General features: G+C 35.2%; 2 protein-coding genes across 3 annotated transcripts; one reads left to right on the top strand and one right to left on the bottom strand.

The window, feature by feature from the left end:
• Nucleotides 1–9,025: 9,025 nt before the first annotated feature.
• Nucleotides 9,026–12,451, top strand: LOC112748066 (uncharacterized). Of its 2 annotated transcripts, none has more exons than XM_025796268.2 (9): nucleotides 9,026–9,869; nucleotides 10,125–10,276; nucleotides 10,388–10,483; nucleotides 10,582–10,644; nucleotides 11,232–11,300; nucleotides 11,418–11,520; nucleotides 11,623–11,694; nucleotides 11,913–12,001; nucleotides 12,104–12,451. In XM_025796268.2, exons 1-9 carry the CDS (start codon nucleotides 9,542–9,544, stop codon nucleotides 12,248–12,250), a joined length of 1,119 nt encoding a protein of 372 aa, XP_025652053.1. In that variant the 5' UTR covers nucleotides 9,026–9,541; the 3' UTR covers nucleotides 12,251–12,451. The 2 variants fall into 2 exon arrangements, 1 of the variants encoding a protein (XP_025652053.1); XR_011873109.1 differs by having other exon boundaries at nucleotides 9,234–9,869; nucleotides 11,623–11,801.
• Nucleotides 12,452–13,000: 549 nt separating this feature from the next.
• On the bottom strand, nucleotides 13,001–18,488 carry LOC112748065 (acetylornithine deacetylase-like). Its single transcript, XM_025796267.2, has 10 exons — nucleotides 15,642–18,488; nucleotides 15,305–15,549; nucleotides 15,018–15,126; nucleotides 14,394–14,532; nucleotides 14,250–14,307; nucleotides 14,138–14,155; nucleotides 13,828–13,950; nucleotides 13,565–13,718; nucleotides 13,427–13,460; nucleotides 13,001–13,342 (listed from the first exon to the last, which is right to left on the bottom strand). Exons 1-10 carry the CDS (start codon nucleotides 15,963–15,965, stop codon nucleotides 13,236–13,238), a joined length of 1,311 nt encoding a protein of 436 aa, XP_025652052.1. The 5' UTR covers nucleotides 15,966–18,488; the 3' UTR covers nucleotides 13,001–13,235.
• Between the last annotated feature and the right edge of the window lie 1,242 nt (nucleotides 18,489–19,730).

Below are 19,730 nucleotides of genomic sequence, written 5' to 3'. Positions count from 1 at the left end.
ATTCGTGTTTGGCTTCCTCTTTCCACCACACCATTCGAATTTCCTCTTCCTCTCTCTCTCTCTTCTCTTCTTTCTTCTCTTTTTGCTTGAGGACAAGCAAAACCTCTAAGTTTGGTGTGCTTTTCCGTGATCACTAAGCCAAGATTCATCAAGATCATGGCTCCTAAGGGAAAACAAACCAACTCAAGAGGAAAGAAAGAGACTAATCCAAAGAATCTTTGGAATCAAGAGAAGTTCTTAACCAAAGAACATGAAGACCATTATCACAAAATAATGGGTCTGAGGTCAGTGATCCCGGAAGTTAAATTTGATCTGAAAGAAGATGAATATCCGGAGATCCAAGAGCAAATTCGAAACAGAGGATGGGAAGTTCTGACCAATCCTGAAATAAAGGTTGGAAGGAACATGGTTCAGGAATTCTACTCTAATCTGTGGCTAACAGATAAGCAGAGAATGACTGGAACTGCTTACCATACCTACAGAACCATGGTCAGAGGGAAAGTTATGTACTTCCATCTGGACAAAATAAGAGAAATCTTCAAACTACCTCAGCTGCAAGATGATCCTGACTCCTTCAATAGGAGGATGGTGAGAGTAGATAAAGGGTTGGATCAAGTTCTAGAGGACATATGCCTCCCTGGGACTAAGTGGATAACCAACTCAAAGGGTGTCCCAAACCAACTCAAGAGGGGAGACCTCAAACCAATTGCAAGAGGTTGGCTAGACTTTATTGGGCGTTCCATATTGCCCACTAGCAACCGTTCTGAGGTCACCATCAAGAGAGCAGTGATGATTCATTGTATTATGCTTGGAAAAGAAGTGGAGGTCCATCATGTGATTGCTTGTGAGATCTACACAATTGCAAATAAGAATTCCACTGAAGCCAAATTGGCTTACCCAAGCTTGATCTCCTTGCTCTGTAAAGAGGCTGGGGTGAAGATGGGAGTAGATGAGTTCATACCCATTGAACACCCAATCACCAAGAAGTCAATGGAAGGACAAGTGCAAGACAACTCCATCAAGAGGAGGGCACAGGAATTCCTCCCTGAATTCCCAAGAATTGACTACTGGACCAGCCTAGAAGCATCTATCACCAAGTTGCAAGAGACTATGGAGCAACTGAAGGAAGAACAGCAGAATCAGAACTGCATGCTCTGCAAATTGTTGAAGGAACAAGAGAAGCAGGGGCGTGATCTCCAAGAGTTGAAACGCCAAAAGCTCTCCTCTCAAGTTGAAGGAGCATCCACTTCTCAAAATCAAGGTTGTTGAGTCCTAACTCTGTGAAAACCTCTATCATTAGGAGCCTATGTTTGCGTTTTTTTTCCTTTGTTTTGTTTTTATTTTTCGTTTTTCTAGTCTCATTTTATATCTATTTTTGAGTCTTGTTTTAATTCATAATTAATAAAATTGAAATATTATGCCTTAAAGATATGAATGTCCTATGAATCCATCACCTCTCTTAAATGAAAAATGCTTTAATCACAAAAGAACAAGAAGTACAGGATTTCGAAATTTATCATTGAAACTAGTTGAATTAGTTTGATGTGGTGACAATACTTTTTATTTTCTGAATGAATGCTTGAACAGTGCATATGTCTCTTGAATTTGTTGTTTTGAGAATGTTAAAATTGTTGGCTCTTGAAAGAATGAGGAAAAAGAGAACTGTTATTGAGGATCTAAAATCATTAGACTGATTCTTGAAGCAAGAAAAAGCAGTGAAAAAAAAAATTTTCGAAAAAAAAAGAAAAAGAAAAAGAAAGAAATAAAGTTGTGATCCAAGGCAACAAGAGTGTGCTTAAGAACCTTGGACACCTCTAATTGGGGACTTTAGCAAAGCTGAGTCACAATCTGAAAAGGTTCACCCAATTATGTGTCTGTGGCATGTATGTATCCGGTGGTAATACTGGAAGACAGAGTGCTTTGGGCCACAGCCAAGACTCATACACTAGCTATGTTCAAGAATCATTATGCTCAACTAAGAGAATCAATAACACTATCTGAGTTCTGAGTTCTTATGGATGCCAATCATTCTGAACCTCAAAGGATAGAGTGAGATGCCAAAACTGTTCGGAGGCAAAAAGCTACTAGTCCCGCTCATCTAATTGGAGCTATGTTTCCTTGATATTTTGGAGTCTATAGTATATTCTCTTCTTTTTATCCTATTTTGATTTTCAGTTGCTTGGGGACAAGCAACAATTTAAGTTTGGTGTTGTGATGAGCGGATAATTTGTATGCTTTTTGGCATTGTTTTTAGTATGTTTTTAGTATGATTTAGTTAGTTTTTAGTATATTTTTATTAGTTTTTAGTTAAAATTCACTTTTCTTGACTTTACTATGAGTTTGTGTATTTTTCTGTGATTTCAGGTATTTTCTGGCTGAAATTGAGGGTTCTGAGCAAAAATCTGATTCAGAGACTGAAAAGGACTGCAGATGCTGTTGGATTCTGACCTCCCTGCACTCGAAGCAGATTTTCTGGAGCTACAGAAGCCCAATTGGCGCGCTCTCAACGGCATTGGAAAGTAGACATCCTGGGCTTTCCAGCAATATATGATAGTCCATACTTTGCCCAAGATTTGATGGCCCAAACTGGCGCTCAAAGTCACCCTCAGAAATTCCAGCGTTAAACGCCGGAACTGGCATAAAACTTGGAGTTAAACGCCCAAACTGGCATGAAAGCTGGCGTTTAACTCCAGAAAAGGTCTCTACACGAAATTGCTTCATTGCTCAGTCCAAGCACACACCAAGTGGACCCAGAAGTGAATTTTTACGTCATTTACTCATTTCTGTACACCCTAGGCTACTAGTTTACTATTAATAGGAGCTTTTGACATTGTATCAGTACCTTATGACCTCATGATACTTTACACCCTTATTTGTGTACTTTCTACAGCATGAGTCTCTAAACCCCATGGTTGGGGGTGAGGAGCTCTGCTGTGTCTTGATGGATTAATGCAATTACTACTGTTTCTCATTCAATCATGCTTGCTTCCATTCTAAGATAATACTTGTTCTTAATCCGGATGAATGTGATGATCCGTGACAATCATCATCATTCTCAACTATGAACGTGTGCCTGACAACCACCTCTGTTCTACCTTAGATTAAGTAGTTATCTCTTGGATTCTTTAACCGGAATCTTCGTGGTATAAGCTAGAACTGATGGCAGCATTCAAGAGAATCCGGAAGGTCTAAACCTTGTCTGTGGTATTCTGAGTAGGATTCAATGATTGAATGACTGTGACGTGCTTCAAACTCCTGAAGGCGGGGCGTTAGTGACAGACGCAAAAGAATCATTGGATTCTATTCCGGCCTGATTGAGAACCGACAGATGAATTCCGCTATGCTGTGACAGAGCATATGCAATCGCTTTCACTGAGAGGATGGGAGGTAGCCATTGACAACGGTGAAACCCTGCATACAGCTTGCCATGGAAGGAGACTTGCGTGTTTGAAGAAGAAGACAGTAGGAAAGCAGAGATTCAGAAGATGGAGCATCTCCAAACCTCAACCTATTCTCCATTACTGCAAAACAAGTAATCATTTCATGTTCTTTTGCTTTTCACAATCAATCCTGATAATTTCTGATATCCTGACTAAGATTTACAAGATAACCATAGCTTGCTTCAAGCCGACAATCTCTGTGGGATCGACCCTTGCTCACGCAAGGTATTACTTGGACGACCCAGTACACTTGCTGGTTAGTTGTGCGGAGTTGCAAAAGTGTGATTGCAATTTCGTGCACCAATATTCTTTCAGACGAATGCAAGAGCATCCGCCTTAACCCCACCATCCCAAGAAGGGCCAGACTCTGAAGTCTTGCGCTTCTTCTTCTCTGGCTCGGAGAGAAGTTGGGCAGAAGGGAGTGGTCGGGACAAACTTGAGGAAGAGATTATAATAGGCTGAGAGGGAGTACCCACAGTCTTAGGAGGAGGAGGAGGAGGAGGGGAGGGGATTGCCTTGGCACCACCGGACCTAGCCCGGGACTTTGCTTTGGCCTCCTGGACCCTCTGGTAGGACTCCTGAGCATTCCTTTTTGCCATATCTACAAAAGAAACAACTAACAAAAGTTACAAGTCGGTAGAATGCAAGTCGGCAGAAACAACTCGGAAATAAAGAATGCATGCACTACCTAGCTGAGATTGAACAAAAGTCGGTGCTCCCTGGAGAATTTTCCTGGTATCCAAGTATGGGGCCCTCCCCCACGCTTCTCGAAAAAACCCCATGATGGCCGCCTCCACCTCATCCAGGTCATCAGGACCATACTTTTCATAAGAGGAAGGCGGCGACCAATAAAGGGGGAAGCGAGGGGAGGAATGCTCATCTAGGAAAAAGGGGTGGTGACCCTCTACGGCTTGAACTTTGAAAAAGAAGTTTTTGAAGTCGTGAAAAGATTCATCAAAAAGGGTGAAAATCCTCCGACCTTGTATGGCTCGGAAGGATACCCATTGTTGTTTGTTGTCTAGCCCACTAAAGGGCTTAGTCATATGAAAAAGATAAAAGAAAACCCTCAAAGAAGTCGGGAAGTCCAGAGCATGGCTTATAAACTGATAGATCTTCAAAAAACCCCAAGAGTTGGGGTGAAGTTGAGTAGGGGCAACTCTACAATGTTGCAAAACAGATATCTCGAAATCTGAGAAAGGAAGAAAAACACCCAAGCGGGTGATCATGCATTCATACATAAAGAAAAAATGAGGGGCCGCCTCATTTTCTCTCCCAAAACAGACCCGGTCTTCAGGACCCGGGATTATCAGTTCATATTTTGGCTCGTCCTCCTCCGAAGTACAGAGCCGGTGATAAGTACGAAGATGAGTGATGAACTCAGCATCGACCAACGGTTCCTCCCCAAGGACCGTAACATCTACCCACTGAGAAAGAACATCTACGGAAGCCATTTTTTATAAAGAAAAGTGGCAGAAACCTACAAGAGGAAAAAGAAAAGGAAAAATCAAAAAACACGGCCCCTAAAGAGGAGAGATGCGAAGCTAGAATCTATAGGTCAACCTATCCACTCACAAAACATGCAAACATAAAACATGATATGGAAGAAACAAAACTAACCTTTATCCGAGAAATGAAGGTTGGAGAAGAACAGAAATCTTCGAACACAAGAATGCAACACGAACAAGGAAGGAAGAAATTTGAAAGATTGCAGAAACGGAAAAATGAAAGAGAGGGAAAGTATTTATAAATACGCTAAGGGGCATAATGGTAAAAACGGAGCAGTCATTAATGAGGTTGCACCGTTACCAAAGCCCTTAACACTTCCCCAACGGACACGACGCTTGAATTGACGTAACTGTCAGAAACAAAAGGTCGCGAAAATCACGTCGGTTTCTAAAACCCACGTCTCCTCCAAACAAGTCGACTACGAACCCGAGTTAAATACTTGAACCCAAACTTTGAAGAAAATTTGGGCTCAAGTAGGGGCACTGTTCATACCCTGGCCCAATACAAAGGCCCAGGTCCAACTAAAAAGGCCTAACCTGAAGGGTTAAGCCTAGCTAAAGTACCGACCTTCACATAAGAAGTCGGTATCAACCACGACTTGGTCTGAAGAAGTCGGATGTGAGATTAGTTGGCAGATGAGCACTCATTCAAATGAGTAACCGCCCCTAAAATCTCTCTAACCGCTTCATAAAGCCATATCTTAACCTCCCCAAGATAATAGGGACGGTTAGCACCCTAAAGATACGGCACTACTCCAACGGTGGTTATTGGCTCACCACTATAAATACACTGACACCCCTCAGGTATCTCTAAGTCCAATACTCTCTAGACCTGCTCACACTCTTGCTAACTTAGGCATCGGAGTGTCTTTGCAGGTACCACCCCCCATTCATTCGCAAGAACAAGTCGGACGGAGTCTCCCGAGTTGCAGATCCACCCGGAATTCTCCTTCTTCACACACTTGGGCCGCCAAACGCCATCCGTCGTATTAATCTCCGGTTACCTACCGTAACAGCAGTCTTTAATAATTTCACGCTAAATATTAAAATACGAAAAAAGTTATTCACCCAATCTTTTGCTACTCTACATACATACTGTTACGGACTCACATAGGTCCAGCCCGATTACCTAGCGGGTCGAGAGCCTCGCCTTCGACCAGAACCATCCTCCATGACAGGAAAACCACCCGACGGGTCGGTCCCTCGTGCCCGACCCAAGGCCCGCGCAACCTGCTATCACGCCCAGCAAATCGATCGGGTTGGTATCCTCGGGGCACCACCCGAAGTCCCGACCCGAAAACCATAACGACCTACTCCTCCCACGTAGACTAGGACAGCTCATAGAAGTTTCTTGACTAGTGGGCTAGGTTATTTATGGGCCCACCCAACACAGTATATAAGAAGAGAGGCCAACTCTCTCCCAAGGTACGTAACATTTTACCTAATTTGGCTACCACCTTATACAGACACTGACTTTATCATCAGATTATCCTTGCAGGTGGCCACCCCCTTTTTCGTCCACTCTACCTCCGACATTGTCAACTCTCAGTTTACATCTCAACCACTCCAGGTCAACCCAAAATCTCACTCACTTACTCTTATATCACCACCAGACCCGTCGAGTACCCGAGATATCTAAATAACAAACACATATTCATTTGTATTTATTTTCCAAGAGTGATATTATTGTTTTATACTATAATCACGTTGCTTTTTTATTGTTTACTATCATTCATTTCATTTTAAATTTATGATATTAAGTCTATAAATTATTTGTCCACAATTTTTTTAAAATATTGGATGTTAACTTTTATAATAAAGTTACCTTATAATATAATATCTTGTGAAAAAAGTATTTTAATTATATAACTTACCCAAACATCAAATTATGGTCCCACAATTTCAAAATTAGCATATTTATTAAAATCTACTAAATAGATAAATATTAAAAATGTGTTTCGGCTTTTTCTTTTTGGGTGTAGCAGTTTAAAATTTTCATAATTTTTTTTCACTAGATTTATGGAAAACACTGCATCCCACCCAATGTTTTTTATTTATCTTATGCTTCATGTTTATTGGTCAAACAAAATCTCTCTGTCTCACTAACTCACTTGGCCCATAAAAAATAAATTAAAAACTGTAATTACATTTTATCAAACTGTTAATTTTTTAGTAATATACTGCAAATTACTGCAACAAGTTATAATCTATCTATTATTTCTGTTATTGATGAATCATCAATCAATTACAAATGTCCATATTTTTTTCTATGCTATGCCACACCTATTTTATAGGTGTAAAAATTTTTTTCTTTCTACATCATAAAATTCATCTTATTATTAATTATGCAGAGTATTTTATTTAAAATTTGAGTATATGCATAAATATTTACATTTAAATGTAATCTTTTTTTTAATTACTTCGCATGAAATAAAATATTTTTTTTAATTTTTAAATTTTTAATTATATAAAAAATATTATATTTAAAATTTGAATAAATATATTTTTAAATATTTTTTAATAAATATATTATTAATTATGTTAGGAATACTATAAAAGACTTAGGTAAATATACATTTTAAATTTACTAATCATAACGTATATTTATCTAAACCTTTTATAGTATTTCATAGTTAATAATATATTTATTAAAAAAATTATTAATAAATATATTTATTCAAATTTCAAATACAATACTTTTTTATTAATAATTTAAAAATAAAAAATATTATTTTATTTCATGCGAAGCAATTAAAAAAGATTAAATATAAATATAAATATTTATGTATGTACACAAATTTTAAATAAAATATTTTGCATAATAAATAATAATTGAATATGGTATTATTGTGGCTGAAATCCTTGTTGGGTAATACAAACAATGAAGCAATGTATAAACTAATTTGATAAATTTTTGTTTTGAAAATAATTTATTAAATTAGTTTTTTAAAAGATAATTTTTAAATAAATTTTTAGTATTTATTTTTGATAAATTAAACTAAAAATAATTTTTAATAAGAACTAAAAATAATAATTATATTTAATAAACACAACTAATAACTTCGAATTAAATCACTATACTAAATTAAAATTATTGGCTTCGATTTACCTTAGTTATCTATTTACATGTATAAATAGAATGAAATAGATTCGATTTATTAGCAAATATAAACGGAAGCTATTTATTTTGATTTATAGGTATATCCGTATATGTCAATTTGCATGCAATTCAAATCTATAAATTCGATTTAGTATTGATTTCTGTAAATAGAATTTAATAAATTCGATTTATAAAAAAATAAATCTTAGGACATTCAAGTAGCTATTTTTATTTTAGAGGATCGGAATAATTTTGAATTTCAATTGGTTTATTCTAATAATTTACCGCAGGAATGGTGAGCACCATGATGCACTTCTGTTATGATTTTTTTTATAATATTTGAATTTTTTAAAAATAAGAATCGTGGCTACTCATTTTTTAATATAATTTTTATATTTTTTAAAATAAAAATCACTAACAACGATTTTTCTTTTTATAAAAATTAATAGTCACAATTGTAAATATCATAAAAATGTTCAAAATTTTAGAATCTTGAAATTGTGGCAAGCAATTTTATTAGATCTTGACACGGTCTAATATTCAATAAATTAAAAACTGCTATATTTAATGAATGGGATACTTTATTATATAAATTGAAGTTGTATAAATTATAGAGAGTATAATTTTTTTATAATTATTTTTAATTATTTTATTATTATTAAAAGTATAAGTCCTATTTTTTTAATTTTTTATTCCATAAAAAAATCTATAAATTTAGATCTTTATTATATAATTCACTTGAATTTAGTCAATTTAATATAGAAATAAATATGCTTATTATCGTTTTCAGTCAACAAGATTAGTACTATGCATTTTATAAATGATAAAGTTTACATACAACGAGAACTAATAATTCATCCTAATCAGTAATAGTAACATAGTTTTACCAAGAAGATTATATGCAGTTTCTCAATTTTCCATAAAAAGTGAAAAACTTTCGAGATGATTACATATATGTGACTGAAATTCAGTTGCTGTCCAATCAAGGATCTTATTAGCCACCTGAGCTTATTATCAGTAGGTTTCAAAATTTCCAAATTTATAATTTCTAATTAGAATTTTGTGGCCGTAATCCTAAGTCAAAAGAGGGTTGTGTTTGATTGATAATGGAATGTTGGATTGTATTTTCACTATTTTGTACTTACACACAGAGTGATTAAGAAGGAGTGGCATAACCATACGTATGCTAACAAGAACATTATCTCCACGTGTCAGATAGTGATTGGATGAATGGATATTCTCATCAAATATCCGAAACTCCAAGCCTAGTTGACAACTCTTTCTTCACTTCCACCACCTCTGTCTCAGACGCCACGACCCCCCACCCACCACCACACATTAACTCATTTACTCAAAATCTCGTAGGCAGCCATTAATCACTTCCATTCGATGAAGAAAAACGACATCTTTTTCTCTGCTGCTTTCTCTTCTTTCTGAGTTAAACAAACTCATCAAAGTCTTTTTTCTTTTTTTTTTTTTTTATTGGTTGGTTGTGAATGGAGCTTTCTCTGACACTGATTCCCAACCCTTCAACTTCATCGCTTCCAGCTGCACTAGCACACTGTTCATCTTCCAAGATATGTGAATTTCAGCTTCCCAGGAAGAAGAGGGCATCTTTCTTGGAAGCTCCGACTAGGCTCTCCGTTCGATGCGTTAAGGCCTCGGCGGAGAGAACCGGTGACACCATCGATGACGGGAAGACTCGGGGCGGAGGGTTCACCAACCCGGCCATGGAGGTTACCACATTCAACCGCGGTTTCAACGACGCTGACTTCCCCGTTTGGGAAAAGATTGGTGCTGTTGTTAGACTAAGCTATGGGATCGGTCAGTTTTCTTCTTGCCACGACAATGATTACCCTTTTTGTTTTTTTTTTGAAATAAAGTTGCAAACTTTGGAGCTACCCTTTTTGGAAGTTCTTTAGATGAAAGGAATAATTGCATTGCTTGTGGTAATGCTAGACTTGAAATTTGTTTGTTGTTCCATAAAGGAAGTAAAAGTTTCTGCTTTATGTTGCTGCTTGTGTGTACTCTTTCACATAATAAAGTTTTTATTTTTCCCCATTACGTTTTCTGTTTCAGGGATCTATGGTGCCATGGCTGTTGCTGGGAGTTTTATATGCTCGATCACAGGAATTGACTCTCTCGGAGGTTTCCATCTATCATTAGATGCAATCTTGGAAGGGCTTGGATATGCGGCTCCTCCAATTATGGCTCTTCTGTTTATACTTGATGTAAGTTGGTCCATTTACACCATGTTGATAAGGTTGTTGTGCTCTTTTGCTTGTGCTTTAGCTTGTTCAAGTCGAAATGAATGAACTGGCATGTTTTCATTTTTTCGGTAGGATGAAGTTGTGAAACTATCACCCCATGCCCGAGCAATCAGAGATGTAGAGGATGAAGAACTCTGGAGCTTTTTCTATGGGATGTCCCCTTGGCAGGTAATTCACCATGACCTGCTTTCTTTGAAATACTGAATTGTCTAGATCTAGTGCTGTGATTGAGAACAAAGAATGATTTTGTTGGTTCTAATTTGCAGTTTATATTGATGGTTGCTGCAAGTTCAGTGGGAGAGGAACTCTTCTACAGGGCTGCAGTTCAGGTTTGTTCAGGAGCTTCTGTACCTTGTTTCCATGGTCTCAGACAAGAAATAATTTTCGATAGTATTTGAATTTAGTAACAATGAAACATGGATTTTGGATTTGAGCCATCTATAATCCTCCCTAAATGGTTATTTGGATCAATTGGATGGGATGTTGTGGTTAACACGAAAGAACATCACCTTTGCAGATCTGTATAAGCAGTTTCAATTTTCAAAGACGATAGTATATCTACCATGTGACTAGTTTTGTGTTCTATGAATCTTCCTTCACTAGATCGATTTCATAACTAACTAAGCAAGGTTTTCAGATATTTCAATATGAAAAATCTGGTTACGTTGACTGGTAAACTTTCATTCTAATGGACCGGCTTACTTCTAAGTTTAACATTGGATTTGATGCTTGTATCCATTTGATATTCAACTTAATGATGACTAAAATGGGCAAAAAACTTCAACGGCAACAATTTCCTGTTGAAAACTTCACTCTAAAATTGAATGAAAGAAGAAAACTGTAGCCTCCAGAATCTTGTTTTCTTCCTCGAATGCTATAGATCAGGGATTAACAATCTTTCACTGCAATTCTCCAGGGAGCGTTGGCTGACATATTTTTACGAGGCAGTAATCTTATCTCAGATGTGCAAGGAATGGCATCCTTGGTATGTTTACTATTCCTTTTTCAGTTATACCATCTGACAAGGGCTACTTATTACAAGTATCTAAAGCAAAAGTTTTCATTCCAGTGGCTTAATGGTGATTTATTTTCAAAATTGTAGACAGGGGTATTGCCTCCGTTTGTACCTTTTGCGCAAGCGTTTGCAGCTGTACTCACAGCTGTTCTTACTGGTTCTCTCTATTATGTGGCTGCCTCGCCCAAAGGTTCTCTTCTTATTGCCCTTCAACATGGTTTCCCTTTGTATTGACTTATTTTGTTTTTAAGCTTGCTTAACGTTCTCTTGCTTATTTGTTTACTTCTTTCAGATCCCACTTATGTTGTGGCACCTGTTTTGCAATCTCGCTCGGGCCGTCAAGATTTGAAAAAGCTGTTTGAAGGTTCAATTACTTATCCCTGCAACAAAGCATTAGAATCAGTTCATAGATTCATAGATTGAACAAAGTTTCATTTGGTTCAGAAAGTGGTGGAATAAAGTCATAAACTTGTAAAGTTTCTCTATAATATAATATCTACTATACTTGTCATTGATTAAGCAGTTTCTACTTATTATATCTGTTTCATGAGTCTGATTGCACTGTCTGCTTTCGGTTTGCAGCATGGTATGAGAAACGCCAAATGAAAAAGATATATTCCCCTCTTCTTGAAGGACTTCTTGCCCTCTACTTGGGTTTTGAATGGATTCAAGTAAACTTCTTAGCTTTACATTTTATATAATCTTTTGAAAATATTTTTCTGTTTTGTGTAAGATTTTCAAGGATAAACTAATTGGCAATGGTTATGTGACAGACAAATAACATTCTAGCTCCCATTATCACACATGGCATATACTCAACGGTTATATTGGGACATGGCCTTTGGAAAATTCATGACCACCGGCGTAGACTACGGCAAAGAATCCAACAGCTCAAATCAGAAGAAAGATATTCCAAGTAGATTTTGAAATACCATCCATGGCTGACGCAGCTTGGTGAAAAATTGTATATGTATTAGAGTTGTTAATCTTGTAAAGGAAAGTTGTATAATTATGTTAGTTGAGATCTCTTACATACAGAATAAGCAAAAGTTCTGATTACAAAAATTTTCCAGTTATGAATGTTTTCCAATAAAATGGGAGAAAATGTTTGGTGAAACAAATAGCACATTTACTGTTCCATTTAAATTATCCATGAAACATTTTATTTGAACCACTAGCTATCATGGGGTGAATAATTCACCATGTGACGTAGTGGGGTAGTATATATCCTTTATGGCTTTACCTAATGTTGACTGGGCTAAGTAAGAGACAAAAAAAGACATACAAGTTAGGACAGGTTAAAAGTCAAGCTGTGCCAATGAGCCTTAGCTCACATGGTATATCTCCCCTTCTTCACCCTAAAAGTCGCAGGTTCAAATCTGACCGGTTGCAATCAGAAAGAAAATGTGGTAAGTGTGTAAGAAGTGTGTGGGTGTATTGTGTACTTAGGATTGGGAGTTGTCCAATCCATTTGGGGTACCTAGGATTGGGAGTTGTCCAATCCACCGACCAAAAAAAAAAAAAGTCAAGCTGTAAACGCAAAAGAAAGTAGGTAAATAGATAAGCATCTAAACAATGTTACATAAGATTCTTCATAAAGAAAAGGAATTTATTTTGGGTAGATAAAACAGAAAATTTTAATTGAACAATTTCTCACATGGAGCATCATATATCACCCAAAAAGGAAAAGAAAATATCTATTAGTAATAGTATATAACAACATGTAACTTAGATAATAGCGTATTAAGTCAACTATTTTCGTAAGACTAGTGTAGAAATCAATACCACCAAACTACTACTTCATACAATAAAATGAATACATAGAGTCACTTAAGGTCTTCAGCTTTAGCTGCAATGACATATTCATAGGTCGTGGAATGCTAGAATGAAGTTCAACTAGTAGTCTCAATCTTCCTCTAACTGAGCGATGATGCTTGCAAAAACTCGATACCCTTGAGACATATCCGTAAAAAGGCAGTACTCATTCTGGGCATGGTATGTAGCCATTAGACCTAAAAGTAACATGAAACGCAAGTGAGTAAGTTGTTTCTTATCAAGATTCAACGTGTATAAATTTGTTCTTAGGAAGGCCATACCATATCCAGCAGTTTGGACATCAAAACCTTCATCCTACGGCAGATAAAATAAGAGTTCGAGTAAGGAATCTGAGTGCTAACTGCCTACAACTAGAAAAGATTTTTAATTTTCGCCGAACAACGAGAATGTATTATCACCTGTAGCTCCCGAATGAGTGGCAAACTTCCAGTAATTGAGTAAGGCTTCACATGCCCAACTACTTCTTCAGTTGCTTTGCACAAAACATGGTAGCCTCTGGAATTAAGATCACAAGCTACTCCAGAATTTGCCTCATCAAAAGTTAGAGTAAGGCTGTAGAAGAATGCAAAGGAAGCCTTAATAGCTACACATACGTGAAAATTAAAAATCAAGGGATCCAAACCTTAATAGCTATATATAATGGAGGATAAATAAGTCAAACCTCCCCCTTAAGTCATCATCAGGCAAGACATATTTTGAAACAGGACCCCGTGTTTCTAGCTTATGTATGTTGAGATTAATGTCGTCCACATATTCTTGCAGCTTTGTCACTACATCCTTCACACTGAACAAAGTATTAGACCACAGGATATGCTTGAAAAATCATTGAAATCTCTGATTCTCACATGTTTTCTTCTCCCTTTACGGAATTACTTTGCAAATGCAATATACTAGTAAAACGAAGAATAAAAAATTGAATCCAAAGTTCCAAAAAGAGCACAACTTTGGCCATATTATAAGATGTTGCTTACTTGTAAAATGGGGTTAACCTGCAACACACAAAATAAAAACATCAGTAATGTCATATCAAAACCATTCCTAAAAGAAAAATCTAGATTGATTGTAATTTCCTAGAGCATAAACCTGACATCTCCTGAAATAGTACATTCCCCTGGAATTTGGTTGATTCCACCTCCAGGATCTACAGTAGAAAATATAATCATGAATATTGAAGATCTTATATTAAAAAAGAAGTACTAAAGTAATAATTTGATCCCACAAACTTACAGCTCCACTGGGTTGGTTTCATGGTTGATGCGGTGGCAAACCCATAGATCTGTTCCTGTGGATGTGGTGGAAAGTCTTCATAAAATCGTGACTGGATTTCCTTTAGAGCATCCATGGCTAGCTCCAGAGGATTTATAGCCTGCAAGAAACCAAATATGAAATAATAAACAAGTTACAACTCAGTACTTACAATATTATAAAGCTTAAGAGTCGATGTCACAGAAAACATTTAAAATTAAAAAAAAATGTATTGATTGGTCAATACTTGGTCAAGTTGCCAAGCAGCAGGGGTAAGGCCTAAGACAAAAGCAACTACAGAATTGGTTATAATCTACATTGACAGTCACAGAACCAAGCACAACTATTTTCTTCTCTCTTGTTTTGATGGTTAAATGCTGGCCAAAAAATACAAAAGTTGCTGACCCCCTAGACTTTTCCATTATGTTTACTTACACACACATAGCACATCTCTCACAAAATCAAGAATTAGAACTTCATTATTAACTTATTAATATTATATATCATACACATCAAATAAGAAAACCAAAATAAAAATAATAGTAGTAGAAAATGCCATAGCTGAGCGAAATGTTGAAGGCAGTACTATATGAATGAAGAGCATACTTTATGAGCTAACCCACTGTGAAAGAGTTTTCCGGTGACATGAAGTTTCCAAGGTATCATTCCACCAGTTCCTATACAAGGTTGTTTATCAGCCGTATCGATCCAAAACCTGACAAAAACCACCACCAAAGATCAAACCCTGGAAAAATGAATATATTATAAATAAAAAAGGAAAAAGCTACACACAGTAAAGTCAAACAGATGCACCAAAGTATATAAGTGGAGCAGAGACAAATTCAAGTTCCACTGTTGAAGAAAAAATAATAATAATAATAATAACAACTTACAGTGGGCCTTTCTTAAGCTTGTTAAGGAGGCCATCTTTAACGAGAGCATCGACACCAACTCCAGTTATGGCAGAATTCTCTTCATTCGCTATGAAAACAGCAACAACACTCGATTTCAAACTGGGCTTGGTTTCCCCGAGCTTCCTGAAAAGCTCGGTCACAAGTGCCACGTGTCCCAAACAATCAGTGGTTCCACGACCCCTAAGCTTATCCCCGTCAATGCTCAACGTAAACGGATCAAAATCCTGAAATGAATCCCCATACCAAAGTAAAAAAAAAAAAAATCAATAAACCCTAACACCAATGGTTCAAAATTGAAATAAGAGAAGAGGAGTACCCAATCGTTGGGGTTGGCGGTGACGACATCCATGTGGCAGCCAACGAAGGAGAGGATTTTGTCCGGGGAGGTGCCGGGGTACTCGACGATGAGGTTGCCTCTGCCGGGGAAGTAGGTGACATGGTTAAGGATCAAGGGACCGCCGCCGGTGGTGGTGCTTAAGGGGAGGAGGGAGTCGAGCACGTGCTTGACCACCCTGTCTTCTTCTGGAATCAGCTCCGGGGGGTTGTTCTGCACGTACTTTGATTCTCCGATGAGTTTCGAGAGCAGTTCCACGAAAGAGTCCCTCTGTAGGTCCCCAAGTATCTCTTTCACTTTAGCCATCGACACTGCAAACCCTACTTCCTTCTTCTTCTTCCTCTTCCTCCCTTTTTCCTTGTTACAGTTAATCAGTTACGGGTTCAGTTCTTCCACTTCCGTAGCTCCACTCACGTCTCTCTCTTGGGCTTTCCTGATGGGCCAATACTAATTGGGCCTAGTTTATTGGGCCTTATATGTGGTTAATTAGTGATCCATTAAATGGTTGACCCATTAAATATATGCATGTAGGTTATTTTCTTTAGCTAGTTGTAGTGAATTTATTTTTCTAGTTATTTTGTATTTATTATTTTAAAGAAAAAAAATGTTAGAGGGTCAGCAAAAATTAGTGTTTTTAGCTAACAATGCTGGCCAAAAAAAAAATTATGTTGGTCTTTCAATTTTTTTTCTTTCAAAGATACAGACCATACTTCTATCCTATGTTAAATTATTATGTTACCTAAGTATAATATGTCGATAGTTTTATTTATTAACGTAGAATTAATCAAGGTGATCATTGGTCATTTAATCAATATTCTTGAATTTGAAAATTTGAAAACATAGAAAAAATATTCTTTAAGAATTCAATAAGATCAAGTTAAATTAGGACTCATGCCAATAATTTAATTTCATGCCCCATGTCCTCACTTACCTAATCTTATGCCTAAGAATATAAAATGATAGATGTATAGGAGTGCAACAACTTTTCCTCATAAAATTAACAATACTTATCCCATGAACTAAAATTTGAGATTGATGAGTTAACTAATCCATATTCTTATGGCTCATTAAATATAATATAATACATGTTTGAATTGGATGGTGATCACATGTGGAGATAGAAATAAATAATAAGGGAAAGGAAGGCGATAATGAATGAATAAATGAGAGAGAATGGAAAAAGAATTGAAGAAGGGGAAGGGGAAGGGAATTGTCATATTCGGAATTAGGGGGTGTGTGTGTGCGGGAAGTGTCACTGTTAAGAACAGTCAATTTGGTTTAGAGGAGGGAAAAGAGAGAATAGGGACAAGGACAGGGTTGGTTGGTTGCATGCAATGGCAAAAGAAGATAAGTGAGAGGCAATGATTACTGATTAGTGAGTAACTGGGTTTCCGAGCCCACAACACTGACCACGACTATTCCTCAATCCCACTTCAATTCTTTCTTCCACCATTCCCACAAAACGTTCTTTAACCCATCCCTCTTCCCGTTCCCGTTCCCACTCTTTTCTTTCCATCTCATATAACATTCGTTACATCCACTTATTATCTCATCTGGACCAGTTATTTTATTTATTATTTCTTTTTTTGACATTGAAATCATCATTAATCTATCGTTCTCTGTTAAAACAATTATCATTCACTTGCCGCCTAGGCCGATACTAGCTCTTTCCATTCATATATATATATATATATATATATATATATAATTATTTCAGCTCTACCATATCAGGCTATACCACCTACATATAAATATATATATATAGGAAATGTAAAGATATTTAATACACAAGTAATTATTTGCAATGTCTTTATTATGTATTTATAAAAATATTTTTAATATTTTAAAATTTAAATTCAAATTTGTTTTACTAAAGTATAAGATATCATCTTAGTTAATTAATTTTATATTTAATAAATAAATTAAAATCGATTAATATGCACTAATATAATACAAATACACTACTAATAATATAACCCTCTCTAAAAAAGAGATCTCTTTTCTCCCCCTTTTTTTAGAAAACAAAAATTAATTCCATACACATTATTAATTAAACTAATAAAATAAAAACAGTTATTTTTATATAAAATTAATATTTTAAAATTATTAAATAATTTAATAATTTAATATATTAAAAACAGATATCTAATAATTTTATTTTTAACTATTAACTTCATACGAAAATAATTAAATATGAATTCTCACCAAATTAGAATTACATTTAATTTCTTTGACAAAAAATATTCTAGCTTAATTATTTGGTTAGTAATAATTAAAAATCATCCAAATTATTTACTTATTTAAAGGTAATTATTTATATAAATAAATTTGAATATATGCTATATAAATTAATTTAATTAAATATATATATTAAATTATTTAATAATATTTAATTATTATTTTTACATAAAAATATGTTTACGTATTGAGATGGCAGTAGTTAAAATCAAGCATAATAACGGTAATTAATGCATGCACTTACCATATAGGTGTATAAGAAGAGGGATACAAACTTGGAGATGTAAGAAGTAATAGCGGACACTGAATTCATGGTTGTGAGATATCTGAACATCTATATCGGTGACAGTAGAGAGAGGAAGGGCATGCAGTGATGATGATCAGGATTCAGAACCTGCACAAATAAAGAGAGATGAGAGAGATGTAGTATATAGGTAGCAGAAAGAACAAAGAAGGAGGCGGGGACCAAGGAGAGAGCACATAGAGATAGATATTGTTCTGCCAAAGGAGAAGATCGATGGAGAGTTGAAGTATTCATGCACACCCCATAAATATATGTGCTCTTCTTAGCTGGCTCTCATTCTTTTCTCCATGGGGGTCCAGACACCCAAACTACCCCCTAAGCTTAATATTATTATTAAACCTAAGCTTCTTGCATATATCTTATCTACTATTATTAATGTACGTGGTATGTATTCTCTTTTGTGTCTTGTTTCTCATAATAAATTTACATTAAAAATGTTTAGTAACACAAATAAAAATCACTACAAAATAGTTTAAAGTTATCATATTTTTTATATTTTTAATTACTATAAAATAACTGAAGAATATTATATATAATAAATATAACATACATTACATTATGAATATTATGTTAGACTAAATATTAATTGTCTATATGTATACGGATAACAAGAATGACTCTCATATTCAACAGCATGAAATGAAATTATTTTTATTTTTAGGATGTAACAATATGAAAAGATTACACATTTGCATCTCTACATGTGAAAGATAACATTTTCGCATCTCTACATGTATATTCCCAACATTAGTGTTTTTTCATACAATCCCGCTACGTTACCAATAGCATTTCTGCCAACTTTTGCCAACTTTTATTTATAATTGTATTAATGGAAGTGTCTTTGTAAATGTGTCTAATAAAAATGTCTTTTTTATAATTGTGTTTAATAGAAGTGTCTTTATAGATATATTTTCTGAATGTGTCTCTTTATATATATGTTTAAAATATGATAATTAATTATTGTTGGCAATAAGTTGGCAAATAATATGTTGATACCCTATACTTTTCTTTTTTCATATATATATATATATATATATATATATATGTATATATGGGCAGAACTAGCCTCAATGAGAGGGAAGGACAAAAAAATTATTTTATATTTAAAATAAAACAAAATAAAATTTGTAAAGAGATTAAATTAAATTTTATATATAATTTATAGAAAAAAAAATAATTGAGAGAAGCCATTACCTCTCTTACCTTCTATAAAACTCCACTCCATATAGGACGTCTGTAGTAGATATATGGGTTCGGGGATTAAGGTGGTCAAGACTCAAGACCCATCAACTAATCTAAACGCGGTACGTGACAGAATTTGACATAAATAAATGATAGTTTAACTCTAGAAAAATAAATCTTTTCAATTACTAAATTAAAAGTGTAAAGTATGATCTCTAAATTTTTAATATTTTTTTGTTATATTTATTTTTTATTTTACTTATATAATTAATAATAAAAAATTACACTTTATCCCTTCAATTATTAAAAAGAAATTTAAAGGCATAATAATAAGGTAACTCAGCTAA

This window comes from Arachis hypogaea, chromosome 15, assembly GCF_003086295.3.
Source record: "Arachis hypogaea cultivar Tifrunner chromosome 15, arahy.Tifrunner.gnm2.J5K5, whole genome shotgun sequence".
Lineage (NCBI taxonomy): Eukaryota > Viridiplantae > Streptophyta > Magnoliopsida > Fabales > Fabaceae > Arachis > Arachis hypogaea.
This window is presented reverse-complemented; position numbering and strand designations above follow the sequence as displayed.

Bases quoted from the DNA above. Each gene is read 5' to 3' on its own strand.
- LOC112748066 (XM_025796268.2), top strand. From the start codon at position 9,542: ATGGAGCTTTCTCTGACACTGATTCCCAACCCTTCAACTTCATCGCTT. The intron at 10,645-11,231 runs GTTTGTTCAGGA...GCAATTCTCCAG, and splicing joins TCTACAGGGCTGCAGTTCAG to GGAGCGTTGGCTGACATATT. The intron at 11,695-11,912 runs GTTCAATTACTT...TTCGGTTTGCAG, and splicing joins TTTGAAAAAGCTGTTTGAAG to CATGGTATGAGAAACGCCAA.
- LOC112748065 (XM_025796267.2), bottom strand. From the start codon at position 15,965: ATGGCTAAAGTGAAAGAGATACTTGGGGACCTACAGAGGGACTCTTTC. The intron at 15,127-15,304 runs GTAAGTTGTTAT...GGTTTTTGTCAG, and splicing joins AAGCTTAAGAAAGGCCCACT to GTTTTGGATCGATACGGCTG. The intron at 13,461-13,564 runs GTGATAATACAT...TATCTGCCGTAG, and splicing joins CACTCATTCGGGAGCTACAG to GATGAAGGTTTTGATGTCCA.